At 38.8% G+C, this 20,534-nt stretch overlaps 1 protein-coding gene across 1 annotated transcript in view; it reads left to right on the top strand.

Moving 5' to 3' along the window:
- The window catches only part of Cadm2 (cell adhesion molecule 2), a 938,204-nt gene that overhangs the window by 777,615 nt on the left and 140,055 nt on the right, over nt 1-20,534 (top strand). The window contains exons 5-6 of the mRNA XM_032899174.1: nt 13,286-13,438; nt 15,970-16,107. Coding sequence (XP_032755065.1) covers nt 13,286-13,438; nt 15,970-16,107 — 291 coding nt within the window. The remainder of the gene's footprint in view (nt 1-13,285; nt 13,439-15,969; nt 16,108-20,534) is intronic.

Below are 20,534 nucleotides of genomic sequence, written 5' to 3' on the forward strand. Positions count from 1 at the left end.
GTGCTATGTCAATCTCTTATGTCTAGGAGATGACTGCTGCATTGTAGGGTATTGGACAGAATAAGCACTTGTGATCTGTTCACCTCAAATATCACATCATTGGTTATTCTATAAATTTAGACCAATAGAGAAATATATCAAATTCAAAGTGTTTCAAATTTAGAAAAAAAATGTTTTCTCAGGAAAATAAGAATATTAGAAACATCTAGAAAAATACTGTTCTTAGATATTAAACAAAATATTTATGATTAGTTGTGAAGAACAGAAAAAATATGTCATGCTTGTATATGGCCTGAAAAATGTGTAAAACTTTGTGCTTAACTTTGGGGATTTTTCTATCACTAGTCTTCCCTAATAAAACTACTCGTATTAAGAATAGAGCAGATATGTGTTGAACACAGGTGTGATGCATTTATCTTTAGGGAAAACTGAAGGTAAACATGATTTTTATTCAGCAAGTATGACTGTTGCTGCATGTGTCAGAGCATTTGGGCATCTGGCATACGTAATAAATCATAATTGACATTTTATGCTCATGAGTTATTTAACCTTCAAGGCTTAAAAAATATCCTGAAGTCTAAGAATGTCAAACTGTAGTTCCCTATGTGGTCTGCTGTACATATTTTTATTAATATTTACCACTCTTAGGAGAGACCCCTTTCTTTTATTTCAAATGTTCAGTGTTTGAAATCGCAGATCGCTGAATACTTCTCATTTTACGTCAACATTTCATAAGGTTGCCTGTTGTACTCTCATGTCACCTGTCAAATGACATGTTCTTTCCTTCTTGACACAGAGTTTTCTATACAAACAACCCACACAATTAATAGAAATGAAGTTCATTTTATTTTCGCCAGGAGAAGATAATACTGAAAAAGGGATCATTTAGCGTGAATGTATTTTCATTTGCAAGCAATACGTGCATGCATGTCTCTATTGCTGTGCTGATAAACTGAAATATTAAGAAATGTACTTCTATTTCCTCCGACTCGTTCAGAATTGATCCTGTCATCCAACATTCTGTCTCATTCTTCATCAAATAAAATTAATTTAAGATCAAGCACACAAGGAAGCAGGTGTTTCTAGCTATTTCCCAGACTGCATTGGGTGACTTCACCGCCACCTTGGGTTTGAACTCACATGCACAATCTGAAGTGGTCGTGACTCAGACTGAGTGGAGCTACTGGATTCTCTCTGGGACAGCTGGGCTCTGACTTGATGTTACATTGAAGTTTTTGGGTTGCTAGGCTTTCTGCTCATATGGAAATATGATAATTTCATTATGGAAATCAAATATTTCAAATATTGACCCAAGATCACTCATTGGCATCTAAGTAGGACATTAGTGTGCCTTTGGAATGTTTGGATTTTTAAAAATCAATGATTGAGTTGCTGACTTGAGTTTCATTTAAAGAGACATAAAATGAATTTTAGACTAGAATTAGAATAGATTTTTTTCAAACAGAACATAGAAAATCCCTAGACATATATTTCCTTGTAGTATTATGTATTATGCAGAACATTCTTTTTACTTATTATAAAATCAAAGTATAAATCAGACCTGACAAATTTTAAAGATTCTCTATTTCCTGCCACATGAAATATACCAAAATACTTATTTTTATGTAAAATTAAGCAATATATCCATCCCATCAGTATGCGTGTGCTACTGGATTGTTTTTTAAATGTGTTATGAATTATTATCAGTAAATATTTGATTTCTATACCTATTACATAGTCCTGTTACTTAGAGTTGCATTAAAATTTCTCGAACAGATAGGAATCATGAGCTCTCTGACTCTTCCAACCTTTTCTCCTCCCTCTCTATGGGATCTCCACTTTCTGAGGGAGACACCCTGTAGAGACCTCCAATTTAGACTCATAGATTCAGCATGTGGCCACTCCCATCTGCAGCTGGAGGAAGCCTGTGATGATTACAGGACAGGGCAGCGTTAGGAATCCCTTCATTGATTCTTTCCTCCAGTTGTGTTTGGTTCTAACCGAGGGCTTTGTGCTTTCTAGTCTCTTGTTCCTGGCTGTTCAGTCAGTGTAGGCGATGGGCTCCCTCTTGTGGCATGGCACACAAGTTAAACCAAACATTGGTTTGCCACTGTTGTCCTCCACATCTTGCAGGCCCGCTAACAGGTAAAGAGTTCTGTAGAGACCATATTCAGTGGATAGGCACTGCCGCGGGTTGAGGGATGGGGCCACCCACTCATCTCAAAAATACTAATTCAGAATTCTTCCTGTCAAAAGTGGAGCAGAAACTGAAGGAAAGGCCATCCAGAAACTGCCCCACCTAGGGATCCATCCCATTTGCAGACACCAAACCCAGACACTATTGCTGATGCCAAGAAGTGATTACTGGCTGGATCCCAGTATAGCTGTCCCCTGAGAGGTTCTACCAGAGCCTGACCAATACAGATGCAGACGTACACGGCCAAACATTGGGCGGAGCTGGGGGGGGAGCGGTGGGGGGAATCCCCATGTGGAAGTTAAGGCAATGACTGTAGGAGCTGAAGCTGTTTTCAACCACATAGGAAGAGCAACAATATCAACCAATCAGACTAGCCAAAGCTCCCAGGGACTAAACAACCAACCAAAGAGTGCACTAGAAACTCATAGCTCCAGCTGGATATGTAGCGAGGATGGCCTTATCCGGCACCACTGGGAGGGGAGCCCCCTGCCTCTGTGAGGACTTGATGACCAAGGACAGGGGATACTACAGAGGTGGGCAGGTGGGGGAGTACCTTCATAGAAGGGGTGGTGGATAGAGCGGCTTGTGGAGAGGAAACTGGGAAGGAGATAACATTTGAAACGTAAATAAATAAAATAACCATTAAAAAATGAAGAAAAAAAAGTTCTGTGGCTGGGTTGGTGTCCAGGTTTCTCTTTTCATAACTTTGAAAACACCTTCTCACTCCAAAGAGAAAGCATTTGGAGAAAGTGGCCCACTTAATCAAGTAAGCAGAGCTCACATTGGCTCAGAGAGAGTGAAGCAGTAAACACAGGGCCTGTGTGGCTCTGTCTGTATTAGGTCCTCTGCTGTTGTGGCTGTTAGCCTGCTGTTTTCCTGAGACTCCCAGCAAGGAGAGCAGGTGTATCTCTAACTGTTTCCTGCTTTTGGAACCTTTTTTTCTCCTACTGTGTTTCCCTTTTCCAGCCTGGATGGGAGGGCTTTTTTCCTTGTCTTGTTATAACTTGTTTTGCCCTGTTTGGTTGCTGTCTCTTGGACAACTTCTCTTTTCTGAACTAAAAACTGGAAGGGGAATGGATTTGTGTGAGAGGGTAGGTGGTGCAGGGGGAGTAGGAGAAATGGAGGGAAGGGAAACTGTGATGGGAATGTATTGTATGAAAGAAGAATTTATTTTTAATAATGAAAAATGGACAAAAGGAATCATGACCATGAAATTTTAAGTATCACTGTTCTAGAGAGTTGAGAGACAGAGATTAAAATTTGTCATTGCAACGTTCTTTCCCCTTCTGTTGTCATGAAAGAGACTATGAAACAACCTTACTTACTTTCTTTTGGAAGATAAATTTGCAATGTCTGAATATATGATGTGAAGATTTTTAAACGTAGATCAATATAAAGTAACATTTTATAGTGCATTTAATGTTCCCTTCTATATTTTAGTTAAGTAGTTAGAATTAAGTTCAGATATTTAGAGACATTTACATTTAGTCTAATGAAATTAGGTTATAAGGTGATACATTCTGAAATATACCTTATCTTTAATTTTTATTTCTACTGATTGTAATTGGTATAATATGAGCAAAAATAGTGAAAGATCTAAAACAAAAAAAAATGAAAGCATCAAACCTCCTTTAAGTCTAAATTTTATGAATTTATTAAGCAGGATCTGTTGCAAACGAAGTTTCTAAGGCATTGTTAGTTGCTAACCTGTCATTGGTTCCTGGGTATGCTGTTGTTGCTATTTTCTACTATGAGGTGGCTTAGTCTACAGCACTGCCATTTTATTTATGCAGTCACTTATTAGAGAGCATGAGTACTGTATTTAGGGCACTGTGTTAATTGTTCTGGGCAGTTGGAAGTTTCTTCTTCACAGCTACACAGCTCAAAGTTTATCATGCAATTCAGAGACCACATGAAGCTCACAAAGGAAGACCAAAGTGTGGAAGCTTCAGTCCTTCTTAGAAGGGGGAACAAAAATACTCACAGGAGGAAATATGGAGACAAAGTGTGGAGCAGAGACTGAAGGAAAGGCCATCCAGAGACTGCCCCACCTGGGGATCCAGCCCATATACATACAGCCACCAAGCCCAGACAATATTGATGAAGCCAGGAAGTGCTTGCTGACAGAAGCCTGATACAGCTGTCTCCTGAGAGGCTCTGCCAGATCATGACAATACAGAGGTGGATGCTAGCAGCCAACCATTGGACTGAGAATGGGGTCCCCAGTGGAGAAGTTAGAGAAAGGACAGAAGGAGCTCAAAGGGTTTGTAATCCCATAACAACAACAACAATATCAACAAACCAGACCTCCCAGAGCTCCCAGGGACTAAACCAGCATCCCAAGAGTACACATGAAGTGATCCATGGCTCCATCTGCTTATGTAGCAGAGGACGGCCTGGTCGGGCATCAATAGGAGGAGAGGCCCTTGGTTCTAAGAAGGCTGATGCCCCCAGTGTAGAGGAATGTCAGGGCAGGGAGGTGGGTGAGAGTTGGTGGGGTAAGCACCCTCATAAAAGCAGGGGAGGTAGTGGGTTTCTGGAGGGGAAGCCAGGAAAGAAGATAATGTTTGAAATGTAAATAAAAATATCCAATATAAGAAAGAAAGTGATTAAAAAAAAAGAACAGGTGGAAGCAAGACAAGGCAAATAATGCGGAAGAGAAAGCTGACCTTGGACCTCACATTGCCATAACTCTGGGGACCTAACAGAAGACACAAATTGCTTCAAAGTAGACAGGGAAGCAGGATTCATCAGGAAAGGACAACATTAATTAAGTTGAAAGACACGCATGAACTGAAGACATTTGAAAGATAATGTCGGACTTTTCAAAGAAGCACTTTCGTCACAAGAGAACAAATACGGATGAATTTCTCTCAAGAAAGAGGGGAAAGCCATCAAGGGAAGTGGATGTCAAAGGCACACATGACAAACGGCTTAAACGCTATCTTGCAGAGAGTGATTACTGCAAGGATACGCGTGTGCTAGAGCAGCTGTGTGAGTTTACAGCGTGATGGATCTGATGTGGGAGTAGAGGGGTTTCCTTAGGACTAGTCCTGAAGGCCGGGGCAGGGGAGCAGCTTTTATCAAAGGAAAAGAGGCTGAACAATAGACATCAGGAAGGAGTTTCGTATCATTCTTCAAACACACTGCCCTTTCAACATGTTTCTTTGTGTCTAGTACATTTTGGTTTTGGCAACATTTTTCTTTTTCAAATGTTTTATAATAAGCGATTGCAAGTATTGGAGTGAGTCTGTACTGCCTCAGATTTTATACACTCTCCATGAGAAAGGCAAACGTTTAAAATCTCAGATTCCACTGTTGAAAACCTGCCATCGAATAGCTACATACTTCCCAGATTTATTGCTAAGGCTTGGTTCACATTTCTACTCAAAACTTCATTTACTATGGTTTCAGCAAGGATTCAGCACAGCCTAAAATGTCATATACCAAATAGTAGTTCTGAAGTAATGGTTGTTTTTACCAATTTTCCAGAAGATTGATTTAGATTGTTTTATGTTCTCTGGCTGCAAAAGAACAAAACAGGCAAGGAATCACTGGCTTGATCTTTCATCTGTGTGCTTTAGATGAAACTCCCTGGTTCCACTTTCTACTACAAAGGATGCAAGCATTTTAATGTATCAAACAAGATTGTAGAGCTCTAAACAAATAAAAACACCAAAAAAAGACTATCATAGAGTAGATTTTCCTTCTTCTTTTACATTATTATTTTTACCTCATTTATTTTTGAGATTATAATACTATGACATCATTCTTCCTTTCCATTCTTCTCTCTAAATCCCTCCATATACCCCTCTTACAACATAATTTGATTCCACCCTTCCCTTTTCTGCCTCCAAATTCCCCCATATACCCGTCCTTAGCATCATTCAAATTTCTTACATCTGTTTTTGCATTAATTATGGTTACAAGCATATATGTGTATGCATATCCATGTATAATCATAAATCAAACCTGCTCACGATGTTACTCAGATGTATGTTTGCAGGACTGACCACTTGGTATTACATAGTCAGTTAGTGTGCTCTTTTATGGAAAGAGTATTTCTCCCTCCCTCAGCATTTCTTAATTTCTTGTTCTTTGTACAGGATGGAGGCTTCTTAACCACAGTCCCCAGCCGACCCTAAACTGCTCCCAGTATACCCTCAGTTCCACTTGAGCATGTCTGTCATTAGTGTCCTGGTTCAGCTCCTATTCAGTCATTTAGGCGAGACTTTATGGGTGTGGTTTTTCATGTTACTAGGAGACAAATATCGATAGCAAATTCCCTTGGTCCCTCTCTTTTACAGTCTTTTCTTCTTCCCCCACTTCCACAATGATCTCTGAGCTCCAGATGCAACAATAGATTTGTGCTCCATGGGAATGGGAACGGGGAGTGGGACAGGGACGGGGATGGGAATGAGCTTCAACACTCTGCATTTTGACAAGGACACCAATAACAGATGTGCTAAAGTGGGTGGGGCAAAAGATCACAGGGCCTCGGTTCTACATAAAGAACGGCACATGGAACTAAAGAAGGCTGTTTGATAGAAATAGCCTTACCCACAGAAGAGCATGCCATTTGGATATCCAATACCAAGAGGTCAGCCCTAAAATCATACATAAAATATCACTAAAGAGCCTGGGCAGACTGTATTTATGCAAGAATATGTATGATATATGTATACAACAACAATTAATGAAAAGAAGAGGCCAAGAAGTTGAAAGACATTTAAAAATGGTCAATAGGAGGACTTGCAGAGGAGTATAAGGGAGGGGAAATAATATATTATAATCTCAAAAAATAAATAATTTTTTAAAGGTATGTGGTCACTTACAATAAGCACAACATTAAAGGAGGGGAAACTGTAAAGTGCGTATAAATTGTTAGCTGTTTCCTTTTTTGCTAGTTTTTAATATTTATATTTCTTTAAACGTGAGTGCAAATGCTGGTTTTCCAACCTAAGGTTTCATGTTTAATAAGTAGGTGCTGTACCACTGTGCTGCCCCACGAGCTTTCTTACCAGGTTCTTGCTTAAATGATGGTAACTAATAAATCCACAGGATCACTGCTAAATCCATTTAGTTTAAAATTCAATTAATATATAAATGGCTAAATATTCCAGTACCTCTCCACCCCATGGGAGGGGGAGCCTAAAATTCTCCAATTCTAAGTATCTTAGGAATTTTATTTTACCAAGCATGTAAACTAAATATGCATTTGTGTAATTGATGAACCATTTAGACTAATGGTGAATTGGGGAAATAATTTTATCCACAGTCAAGTACTATTTAATAGACTTTCACTCATTGGCCAGTGCTTATTCACAGCTAAGATTAAATTCTCCAGAACGTGGAGCTCTGAACCATTTAATCACATTCTGAGCAGGTGGCAGGCACCTAAATGTTGATGAGGTGTGACCTGAGAATGCCTTACTTAACACATTAGCTCACGTTTTAATCTCCATGAAGACTCACTTTTGTTCTTTTATTACAAACATACATTATTCTTGTGTCATTGTTCCTAGGGGATAATTTAAGTATTTTTAAGCTAACTATCTGAGTTCTTAAAAAAAAAAAAAAAAAAACAAACCACAAAACAAAAACAAACAAAATCAAAAATAAAATAAAAACAAAGCAAAAACAAAAAAAAATCGCGCCTAGCTTGTGTTTCAAAGGAATTATTTTTAAACGCTAAATTCACTTTGAACAAATAATACCACATTTACTTAATCACCTTGTATTTGGAACTTACTATCCACAAAGGTAAATAATTATTATAAGGTCTGGTTAATTACCAGTTTGTGTTCACTTGGAAACTGGGGGTTTGAGGAGGTGCGGGGAAGTAATATTTTTAAAGATCATTTATTCAGCATTATAGGAAGCTATAAACTTGATAAAAAATTTTACTTAGCATGATGTTTATGTTCTTTATGTTCATCACTGTCTAAAGGGAAAAGAGAAATTTTATTTTAGCTCAGGTCCCACAGGTATCCTGCGGAGAGATACGGAAGAGGACTCTACAGTTCGGTCGTTTTTCACAGCGTTCTTATCATATATAGGCAGAGTTTGGCTCTCAGGGTCAATTCAATAGGCACTCACTGAATGCCTACAGCGCAGATAACTCCGACTCAGGGCGCTGAGACAGTGAGACCAGCTTCCTGCTCACAGGAAGCCCATTCAGTTGCTCAGCATCCCTCTTTGGACTACTGTGGGTCTTTCTTTATCCTCTCACTCTTGAAATGCTGTTTGAAAGGAAGCTTTAGATAAACGTCATAGAATTCATGGACTTGAAAAGACAACACTGTGGAGGTACGGTTTGCCTGAAACATTTACTGAAACGGAAACCTCATGTGTCAGCTTTAATTGTTTAGCAAATAAACTTACAGAGGAGTTGAGTAGGGAAGCGGCAGCAAGGGGACAGGTTGTTAATCAACATTTCCAACCAGGCAAGCTGGGGGAATGTTACAAGTTCCTGGCCCCAGCCTGGTCTACGGAGTGAGACTCTTTAAGGGATGGTTGTGAAGATGGCAAGAGGGCCTTTGTTTTGAGTATATGTACGTTTACTTATGGATATATGTTCATGCATATCAGTTATGAAGTCCTAAACCAGATTTCTTTTTGCTCTTCCACACAGAGTGTCGTCCTTAGTGTTACTTAGTTTAACAGAGACAATATTGTCAAGAATTAAATGTTCAAGTTCATTGATAAATACCAAAATTTACATTAAATATTATTTTTTGGATCCTAGATCTAGATAGATGTCAAAGGAAGTAAAATTTGTAGAGCGAATATAATCAAAGCTATGACATGCTGAGCAGATTCAGTAAAGGAACTGACTAAGGTGTTGTGGAATTTAAAACATTCAATTTATCATCAAGATGATGAACTCAAAATAGTTTCAAATTGTCACTGTAAATCCATTGTGAAGAAATTGAAATTCCTGCTGATACAGTTGATTCTCCATGACCTTGCAAGATGGGAAGAAACCAACCATCATCCTCTGGAAGCCTGTGCCCATGCAGGTTCCGGTGAGGGGTTTCCGAGGAGTTCCGGTTTCACCGGAGCGCATGGTTTTAATGAGCAGGTTTATATGCATATTTGAGGAACAATTTAGTGTTATCACCAAATATCTTTAAACGTTAGAAGTTTTATTTTAACATATGTTGAGTTGGATTGTAGACTTTTCCTATTTCATGGTCTTCAGTGTCTTGATTCTGTACAATTATATTTTTTGCCAATTTGGGAAAGATTTGCGACCTTTTCTCACTATTTTTACAACCTTCGTTTCTTCTCAGTTTAGTAGCAGCTGGGTTGGATGTTGGTTGGTGACGGGGTCACCAACAGGTGCATTCTTCTTGATCTTTACATTACTTCCAATCTATGTTCTCTTGGTTGTTTTTGTCTGAGTATTTTGATGTTCTGACTTTATTTTTTATTTTTAATTAATTATTTTACTTATTAACATTTCAAATGTTTCTTCCCCCATCCCCTCCCGGAGATCTTCACCTCACCACCCCTCCCACTGGGCCTCTGAGAGGGTACCCCCTGTGCTCCCCCCACCTCCATTCCCACCCTTGCATCTTCCTTCCCTGGGGCATCAAGTTTCTACAGGATTAGGCGCATCCTCTCCCACTGAGGTCAGACAAGGCAGCGTGCTGCAGTTTGTGCCTGGTGGCCTCAGCCAGCCTTTGCTCTTTGGTTGGCAGCTTAGTCTTTGGGAGCTCTCAGGGGTCCTGATTAGTTGATACTTTTGTTCTTCCTATTGCCATCCCCTTCGGCTCCTTAAATTCTTCTCCTAATTCTTCCATAGAAATCCCTGACCTCAGTCCAGTGGTTGGCTCTAAGTATCTGCATGCGCCTCAGTCAGCTGCTGGTAGAGCCTCTCAGAGGACAGTCATGCCAGGCTCCTGTCTCAAGCAGAGTATCCAATGCTCTGATTTTAAATCTATTGTCTTTTAAAGTACTGTATACTGAGTTTATTTAGTAAAGGTCTGTTTATGTTGTTGATAATTTCAATGGTATTGTTTTGATTTACTTCAAATTCTGTTTAAGTTGTGTGTGTGTGTGTGTGTGTGTGTGTGTGTGTGTGTGTGTGTGTGTGTGTGTGTGTAGGTTAGAATAAAGTGTAGTGGGTTTCATCACATCAGTGCTGTTAACAACAAAAATCAGGTCTGACCTCAGAGGAGATCGGAGAGGGTTTATTTGATGTGTACATTTTAAAAGCCTTAACTGATAGTCACAGAATGCTCATGTACACAGAGCTGGGTAGTACTGTGGCTAGCAAGGGGCTAAAGGTAGCCAAGATTATTTGCCTGTGGACCTGTAGCAACACCGCAATCATAATCACATGATGACCAGTGTGGCTTGTAGCCTGTTGCATATGTGAGGAGGTTTTTGTGGGGATGTTGGTTTAGAGCATGTTTGCACACATGCACCATCATGTTTCACTCACTCCTGCCCTGCACCCTGGTGGGCTGTCCTTCATATGGTCCCGACTTCCAGCTGGTTCCTTTAACTCCTGTCTAGTGAGTTTCCCATCCTGCTTTCATCCCTGACCTCTCCAGCCTCTACCTTCCTTAATATCTCTTCCTCTCCTCTTCCCCTCTCATGATTGCCTTTTAAGTTCTGAACATACAAACACACACTCAAATGCAGTCACATGTACGTTTACAAGTTCACATTTAGATTGTGCCTTTGAGAAAAAAAATAAACATTGTCTATCTGAATAAGGCTTATTCTAGAATATAATGATTTTCAATTGCTCTAATTTTCCTGCAAATGTTGTAATTTAATTTACTTTAGATCTACATAAAGTTAGACTGTGTGTGTATGTATGTATAAATATATACATATATATATATAATTTGTTTTTTTAATGCATTCATTTGTTGCTAAACAAATATGATGGTTTCATTTTCTGGATTTTGTGACTTTTTTAACAAATTCATTTTCTTACTAACTTTTTTTTTAATTTATCCCATTGTAATTAGTTACTGCTTGTTAAGTTGTGTTTAGAGTCATGATAGCTGCTTCAAAATCTTTATGAGAAAAATCTTAGTATCTGATTCTGATTAGTGCTGGTTCCTTGGTTCCTCTCTTCACTAAAATTATGACTTTCCTAGTATTTTTATGGCCAGTGCCTTGGTTCCTTAGTTCCTGACAAAAATACCCAACAAAAGCAACCTGAGGAAGAGAGGATTTATTTGGCTCTCAACTCCAGGGAATATTGTGCATCACAACAGGGTACACAGTCAGAGATGCGCTCAGCTGCTTTTCTCCCTTTTACTGAGTACAGGACATGCACCCAAGGACATGTGACACCCACAATAGATATGGGTCTTCTTGTCTCAACTAACATGATTTAATCCCTAATAGCCCTGTGCCAAGCTTTGTCTCCTAGGTGATTCTAAATCCTGTCAAGGGTATATATGAATCAGTAACCTTAAGTGACGTTAGTGAGTTTTACCCAGGAGTCTTTGTGACGTCAAGGCTGAGTACCTAAGAATAGAAGATCACTTCTGGGTGATGTTTTGTTATGGTGCAGCGGGAGCCGGTGTTTAGCAGACTCGAGCTGAGACATCCCCCACGTCCTGAGGTACCAACCAGTCATAGTATAAAATGAAGTTTATTTGAGGGCATGGGAAGGGGAAAGAGAAAGAGAGGGTCAGAGACGGAGGGGGAAGGGAGGGAGGAGGAAGAAGAATGGGAGGAGGGGAGAGGAGAAGGAGGAGGAGGAGGAGGAGGAGGAGGAGGAGGAGGAGGAGGAGGAAGGAAGAGGAGGAGGAGGAGGAGGAGGAGGAGGAGGAGGAGGAGGAAGGAGGAGGAAGGAGGAGGCGGCTGTGAGAACACACGGAGAAAGGGGAAAGCAGGACGGAGAAAAAGAGGACAGAGAGAAGAAGAGGAATCAGAAAGAGAGAAAAGGGTCAGAGAGCACAACAGAGGCTAGTCTTTTTATAGCAAGCCAGGCTCATACCTGGCTGTTGCTAGGTAACTGTTGGGCGGAGCCTAGAAGAAATGCTAATATGCTAACAATAGATAGATTCAGCGTGTTTTAAAGGTAACAATCAGATCCTGGTCTGCAGTTATATTTTATGTATGCTTCACGGAAGAGTCCAGTTTTTGTCAGACTTTGTGGTATTATCTGGTCCAAAGGACTTATTCAGTTACACATGAATGGACTCTAATTTCTACCTCAGACTTGTCACTTTATGAAGTAGATATTCCCCTGGCAAGACTTCCGGGTGGTGAAGGTGAGGGACCGCACTCCAGCTTTGTGCTGATTGTTTCTCTGCATTTCTGATGGAAACAAGTCACAGAATACAGTGGGGATTTGTTTGTTTTCTGGGACTGCTGTCAGCGAGAAAACTCTTAGCTCTTTCTTGCTTCATTCTAGATTTTATTGCTTTTCTTAATGAAATACATAATAAACTTTCATTTTTTCCTCCCGACTGAGTGAAAAATGTACAATATTCTGTAAGATTCTAGCAGATACCCTAGAAGTAGTTGTAGTAGAAAAGAGGTTTAACATAAGACTATATTATTATGATTTTAGCCTAGGGATATATTATCACAATATACTACCCAATCAGTGCCAATGTAAGCAACAGGTTAGACACGGGTACTTATCAGCTAAATGTCAGCTCTGGTGTAAATAATGTTCAATAAGTGTCTCTATGACAGGGACTTCTTAATATACAGAAATTATTTGTTGGTTACTTGTAAGATATCTGGCAATCTCAGTTCCTCAGATGTATTTTATTCATTTTCATAGTACTTTTGCCAATATTATTCATTCTATAAAATGAATGTACATGGAAATCACTTACCATCGACCATCGACCTCTTCCTTCCTGAAAGTATTACACAGACTTTGATCACTTGATTAAATGGTTATTTCTTTGGTTGTTAAGTAACTCCTAATTTTTCTATGCTTCTAAATATAGATACTTGAAATATTCTTTACTGTGTCTTAAAAAAATTTAGTGTTTCACTAAATAAAATATCCATCGTATTGTGTCCCAAGCTATGTTTTAAGTATGCTTGTTGTGTATTGTGTTACTCACATCTTCGGTATTTTCCTCTTTCCAGCTTTAAGGGACAATCGGATCGAGCTGGTTCGAGCTTCTTGGCATGAGTTGAGCATCAGTGTCAGTGACGTGTCTCTCTCGGATGAAGGACAGTACACCTGTTCCTTATTTACAATGCCTGTCAAAACCTCCAAGGCCTATCTCACTGTCCTGGGTAAGTGTTAGACACGAACACCACGGAATCGCACTCCCTGAAAAATGTGCCCTGCTACGGCATGGTTCAGTCAGAAAATATTTATTGAACGTCAAATCAATAGACATAATTTAATTTATTGCTGCCTCACAGAAAAACACCCTGAAGAATCACTTAGTTGCTTTTGTTTTAGAAATGGACAAAGGCAGACACGAAGGTTAGAGTGAATGGGTGAATGGTAGAAAGAATGATGCCATTTTGTGTCTTAGGTAGTAAATTTATTCCTCTTCCAATTAATTTTATATCAAGGTCATATATATGCAGTGTGATTTGAAGCCATTTAAAAACTGATCGAATACTGAGCACAATGACCCTACCTTATGTGCAAAGGGATGCTCTTTATCTTATTGTTTAAGTCACCCCACGGGGTCCTCCTCTAATAACCCGTGGCTTTCAAAAGTGACCTCTCTTTTTTTGTACTCTAGTGTATCTAAATGGCCCTGACTTTTCCATGTGTCTCTATTTAAAAGAAGAAAAATGTGTATTTTCTAGATCCGCAAATGAAGTACGTAATGTCACTTGTGCATGCAGCTTGTAGCTTCCTTGTGCTTTTATCCTCTAAGTATCAGGCCATTTTCCAAAAGGTTAAAGTGACATAAAAAAGCAATGCATTCGTAGAGATTCAGAGGCAATAAAGCCACAGCTCAGAGCTCATCGACTCCACGGGGCCCAAGTCAGCTGAAATGGCTGCAGTTCATTGAAACGCACCTGTGTACTGAACAAGTTTGAGAAATTTAAAGATTGATTTTTTTCTTTTGCCCCTAGCTTGCCTTCCTTTTTAGACAGATAAAGGCACAGCGTTGCATTTAAAATAGCCAATGCATAACATCCTTTTGGGTAGGAATATTAAAGTTAATCCAGCTAGCGAATTGGTTCTGTGCTTGGGATGTGAAATACGTTTCATTGCAAGTCCCTCTGGAACTATTTCATAAAAATCTTCACAAGTTTGCCGTTAAGGACAAGATACTTCCACTAAAGTGGAATGTTCCAAGATAACAATTGCCTAAAGGTTAATGCATTGTTCTGCAGAGCCAACTCAAGACTCACAAAATAAATGACTACAGAGTGCAGTTTATTAAATTGCAGTACGACATTGATTTTTTTTTAACGGGTTTGGAGGTGAGCCCACACAGACCAACTAGCTAGTTAAGAAAAGTAAGCTTATTTCTGGTTTATCCTGTCATTTTTTCTTTGTATTTTTCATGCTGGAGCTTTCTAATAGTCTTAGGTTTTAAAATCCTCAGAAATTAAGTTAAAGTAGGAAAGTAAGGACAACTTTCGGGCCAATCTGTTACAGAATAATGCTACACGATATTTCAGCAAACCTCCAAGAGAATAATTGAATAATATAGGATAGGAAATGTGTGATTTTTTCAGGCTGTGGGTATGGCTCTGCAGGTAAAAGCACTTCATGAATAAGCTGGATGAGCTGAACTCAGACACTTGGACCCACGGAAAAGCCTGGTGAGGGGGCCTAGAGAGATGGCTCAGTGGCTAAGAGCACTGAGGTCCTGAGTTCAATTCCCAACAACCACATGGAGGCTCGCAGCCATGTGTAATGGAATTTGATGCCCTCTTCTGTTGTGTCTGAGGAGAGACAATGTAATAAATACATTAAATAAATACCCTGGGTCTTTATACCCAGCATTCCTGCAGCGAAGTAGATGGAGAATTCTTAGGAAACATGTGGACCAGCTGCTCAGAACAGCCATTGCAGTGGCTGAGAACAGGAAAGAGTCTGCCTCAAACAAGGTAGAAGGCAAAGAACAGCTCAGGAGTTTTCCTGTGCTCTCCACATGCTAACCAAGGCATTTTTACAGCCTTCCTTCCACATGAACTGGTACACATTCATTCACATGCCTACATATTATACAAACGAATGCAACAAAATCTATTTTAAATGTGCATTATGTTTTCACATCACATAAGGTGATTTGAAATAGGACAAAGTAGAGATGATTAAAATAGTAGGTAGATAACATGATTCTCCAAACACAATTGAATTTCTAATGGAAAACATTGAGATGAATTCTCTACTTTAAAAGGATCAAAAGTCACCATGGCTGTAAGCATACATGAATCCCTTATTCACAAACTAATTTTCTTGAATAAAATACAGGGAATATAATGATTCCTTTTAAGGTTTAAGAATTATAAAATCGGGAATGAAAGTCTTTAGATTAGATAAATCATAATGCTTACAAAAAGGAAATATGTTTTATGAATATACTTCTTAATGCAGTTTAGTGTCTTAGATTGCCACACTGGTAAATCACATGTATTTGTATTGCATGTTAAAGCTTACGAAGACTGTGTTTGCAGGTGAAATTGTATAATTCTTCCTTAACAACTTCTTTGAAGTGTGTACAATTTGAAACTCTTTCTGAACGCTGTGTATAAATATTTGCCACATCCAAAAAGAGGCTTATTTCAGGATACAGAGGCTGGGTCATTCCTGGAGACTGACACTCGTTTCCGGTATTAAATTGTAGGTGTTCCAGAGAAGCCTCAGATTAGTGGATTTTCATCCCCAGTCATGGAGGGAGACCTGATGCAGCTGACTTGCAAGACATCCGGCAGTAAGCCTGCGGCTGATATAAGATGGTTCAAAAATGACAAAGAGATCAAAGGTAAAGCTGGGGAACGTTAATGAAACTATCACTATTATGCAGGGTCAGGACGAAGAATTCCCCATATGTCTCAGACCACAGCTGCTTACACTATTCAGTTTATCTTTAATGAGATTTAATAGCTTCATATTATAGAACTTTACAAAGTGTATTACTATCTTTACTATGAGGCAGCAAGATGGCTCAGTATGTACAAAGGTTTGGTATCAGGTCGGCTGACTGGGGTTTTTCCCAGGAATCCACATGATGAGAAGAAAGAACCCACCCCTGCAAGTTTTCTTCTGAACTCTATGCACACATGCATATATGCGAAGCCTGAAGCACACACAAACTAAATAAAAACTTTAATAGAATCACTGTCTACTTCAATATACATATATATATATATGTATATATCTCCCAGTTGTAAAACTAATATATACTTCAAAGAAGACCAAGCCAGAAAGTAAGTAAATGTAAGGGGGAGAAATGTTAGATTTATACTTGAGGACATAGAGTGCAAACAAACCACTATTTCAACTATCATAGGTTATATATTATAATCTGGGAGATGGTATGAGTTATTTCCTCATTTTCAAGACTTCTGGAATTATAATGTCTTTAAGAAACCCCTAAGCATCATAAATTTGATTTCTAATGATTCTTAAAAATGTAAGTGAAGTGGTTTGTTTCAATAAAAGTTGATAATACTTTAGAGGTACTGTACTGCTTCTAGGCTTTCTCTCTCTCTCTCTCTCTCTCTCTCACACACACGCACACACGCGCACACACACACACACACACACACACACAAAACTACATAATCTAAGGTTTTCTCAGAAGGGAAGTTTAAATAGGAAATGGCTGGTTTATGATGGATTAAGTAGTTCATACTGTGTGATTAATGTGTCTTGAACTTCATACGAAGATGTTAGACCTGGTATCACACGTACATTAGTAATGGTTGATTGGTTGCTTTGTGGTGATTGTTAGTTGATAGTTAGATGATAGTTGTTTGTGGAGGCTGCTCAAACAAGTTGCCTATGACATGGTAATGGTATAGTATTTGGCATAATTTTCTATATTACATGCTATACCAACCACTCTAATTACTTTTACATGTAGTTGTTATTTTGTATCCAATTATTTCATTCTTTTTAGTGAAAACTCAGTCCTGGCTCGTGGGATTGTTTATCACACAAGATTGCAATATAAAAAATTATTGTCATGTGTATTCTATCTTATTTTCTACATGTGTACTCTTCTAATAATAGCTTATCAATAATTTTAACCTTATTGACCATCACCTAACTACTAGTTTTAAGAGTAACTAGAAGTATGACATAAGATTTAAACTGGATACTTTATCATTCTAAAGTTAACATTCAGATTGCAATGCACTCTGAGTTTTGTTTTGAAGCAGGCTCAATAATGTCCATCCTAATACCGACTTTAGAATGTATGTAATAGATTTTTCTAAGCTAGTCATTCATTCTGCTTCCCCAGTAATCTGACTGTGACAAGCATTTGTTCTAGTCAGTGTTGTGTTAGGCACCTCTCATGGAAAGCCCTCTACCGTAGATGTATAAAATTCCTTCTGCAGCTTACAGAAATACTCTAGGCGGCAAATTCTGAAGCCTCATAGTAGTCTTTTTCTGCGACTTGGTTTAGGATCACAAGAATTTCCTAATTGTATTATGTCAATGATTTTGAAAGGACTTTGTACTTGTATTTAGGTGTCTGTGCATGTCCATGTTCATGTGCATGTGCTTACACATGTGCATGTGTATGTATGTATTTGTAAGAATTGTAAAATACACATATTGGGATGCCTGTGGAGACCAGAAGAGGATGTCAGAATTATAAGTAGCTGTAACTGCCTGGTGTGTATGCTGGGAACTGAAGCTAAGTCCTCTGAAAGAGGAGAAAGTTCTCCTAAAGGGTGAGCTGTTCCGCCAGCTGAGTGAATTATTTTTATAACTGGTATCTCTTCCCTAACCTTAATAGAGTGAACTAGTTTGTTGAATACAAGTTCTTAGTATTTTCTCAATGTTCCAAGGATTAGTCTTTCCTGACTCCTCAGGATAGTTAAAGAGTTAACACATTAGATAGTTCATTAATATGGACTGACTGTACTTAACATTGTAATCTCATGAAAAAACAATAATATAATAATATTTTATTCAATAGATTCTTTTTGAAAAAATCTGGCTTTCCCTCATGGAATAGAGGTGGTATTCTATTTTGCATTCTGAAAGTTACGAAGCCTCCTTTTCTTATGTTCATCAATGTAATAATGGTTTATAGAACTTTTATGGCACCCCCCACATACACACATACACTTTAATTCATCTATACATCATTCAGTTTATAACTCTTGTATGTCTAGGTCATTTGTCTTCCCAACAAGATGACGAGCTTCCTGAGTGTTGTAAACTTCCCTTTGACAGGTGTCCATGTAAATAAAATAAGTGTAGTAGTCTGCACAGAGCACACATTCATTTTGCCTGCTGTCCTCCGAATTTGCTAAGTGCTATTTTACAGTTATTGTAGCCAACACTATACTCAGCAAGGAGTGGTCCATCATCATTGTACACTACCTTGTCTATCCAGAGATAAAGCAGTATGGCTTCCATTACCACCCGGCAGAACTTACTACAGCATTACCTGCAACTTTGAACACATACACATAAACCTTAGTATAGCACAGAAGAGCAAGTGAAGCTACTAAAACCCAATCCAGTTCAGATCAGTAAGAGTTTTCTGTTGTGCCTCAGCTTCCCAGGATGTCAGGGCATGTGAAAGAAGTGTCACACAAAGAATCCAAGACCATTAATCTGGAAATGTTTTTTTTTTTTTGTTCTTTTTTTTTTTTTCGAGACTGGGGACCGAACCCAGGGCCTTGTGCTTTAGGTAAGCGCTCTACCACTGAGCTAAATCCCAGCCCTAATCTGAAATGTTTAAGGTGACTACAGTTATTAAATAATTATTATTAGAATCTTTTCTATGAAGATGAATGTGCATAAAAATAAGTATGTTTCTTTAGATAACTTGTCATGTGGATTCTGTTTTTATGTTTCTGGGTGAATTTTTTCTAGAGAGCATTACTTGATCACATCTGTCTATAGAGGACTTCATTCATTTAGACAACAACATAAATATCAATTTCTTGTTGTCTTAGTTAGGGTTTTATTGCTGTGAACAGACACCATGACCAATGCAAGTTTTATAAATGACAACATTTAGTTGGGGCTGGCTTACAGGTTCAGAGGTTCAATCCATTATCATCAAGGCAGGAGCATGGCAGCATCCAGGCAAGGAATGATGCAGGAGGAGCTGAGTTCTACATCTTCACCCGAAGGAAGCCAGGAACAGACTGAGCATCCTCAGGCAGCTAGGAGGAGGGTCTCCAAGCCCAACTCCACGGTGACACACTTCCTCCAACAAGGCCACAACTTCTAATCCTGTCACTCCCTGGGCCAAGCATATGCAAGCTCTCATACATGTGTAGAAGTCCTTCATTTTTGAGATTTTTTTCTTCTCATATAAAACTTCTATAATAATGTTTTCTTGCTACTGCTGCTGCAGATAACATACAAGATGAAATGCACAGAAATTGCTGCCAGGAGCAAAAGCTCACTAAACACATTTTAGATTTTAATCATTTCTATTCTTATTTCTACATTTAACAAATAATTGTTAAGGTATGGGAATCTCTAAATTAAAATTATAAATAAAGCAGGAATGACAGATGATTGTATAAACCTGCGGTCTCCCAGGCTCAAATACATGAATTAGCTGTAGTGTTTGTGCAAAGGTAGCAGATACCAGCCCTAATGTTTGGCAAATCAAAACCCCACAGGTGCTCATTCATACACAGACATTTAGTAAATATCTAACCATTAAATAAACAGGGTTTAATAAACCCATTATTAGAATTGAACTAGGAGTAACTTATAGGGCATTCTACAGAAAGGGATTTAATGTATCCCTGCAGTTAAGGTTAGTGGTTCAAATACTGATGAAATTTTATAGAAGGTATGCTTAGGGGATACAAGCAAAGAGGTAGGATTCAGATATGCCTTTGAAACTCTTCTAGTCTAGACTAGGTTTAGGAATGTATTCTCTGAGCTGTAGTGAAACTTACTTTTTCTAAAAGCTTTCAAGGGTAGAATGAAACCATCACAATTCCATCTAGCTCAGGGTTCCCTGCCCCTCCAGGCATTGACTCAGACACCCTTTTGGTGCCTCTGGGCAGAGCTACATCCGAACCACAGGTGTTGGCGGCAGCCTTTAATCTTCTGGGAAGTAGGGAAGTCTGAGTCTCTGCCATTTACTGTGCAAAAAGATGTGCACTGCCTTCTTAAATCATTCAGCGCCCTGAGAGCTGGCAGCTGCATTAAAGTTTTCATTCTATTTATATGCTTGGTAATTTGCAGTTTGAGCAT

The sequence above is a fragment of the Rattus rattus genome, chromosome 4 (assembly GCF_011064425.1).
Source record: "Rattus rattus isolate New Zealand chromosome 4, Rrattus_CSIRO_v1, whole genome shotgun sequence".
Taxonomy (NCBI): Eukaryota; Metazoa; Chordata; class Mammalia; order Rodentia; family Muridae; genus Rattus; species Rattus rattus.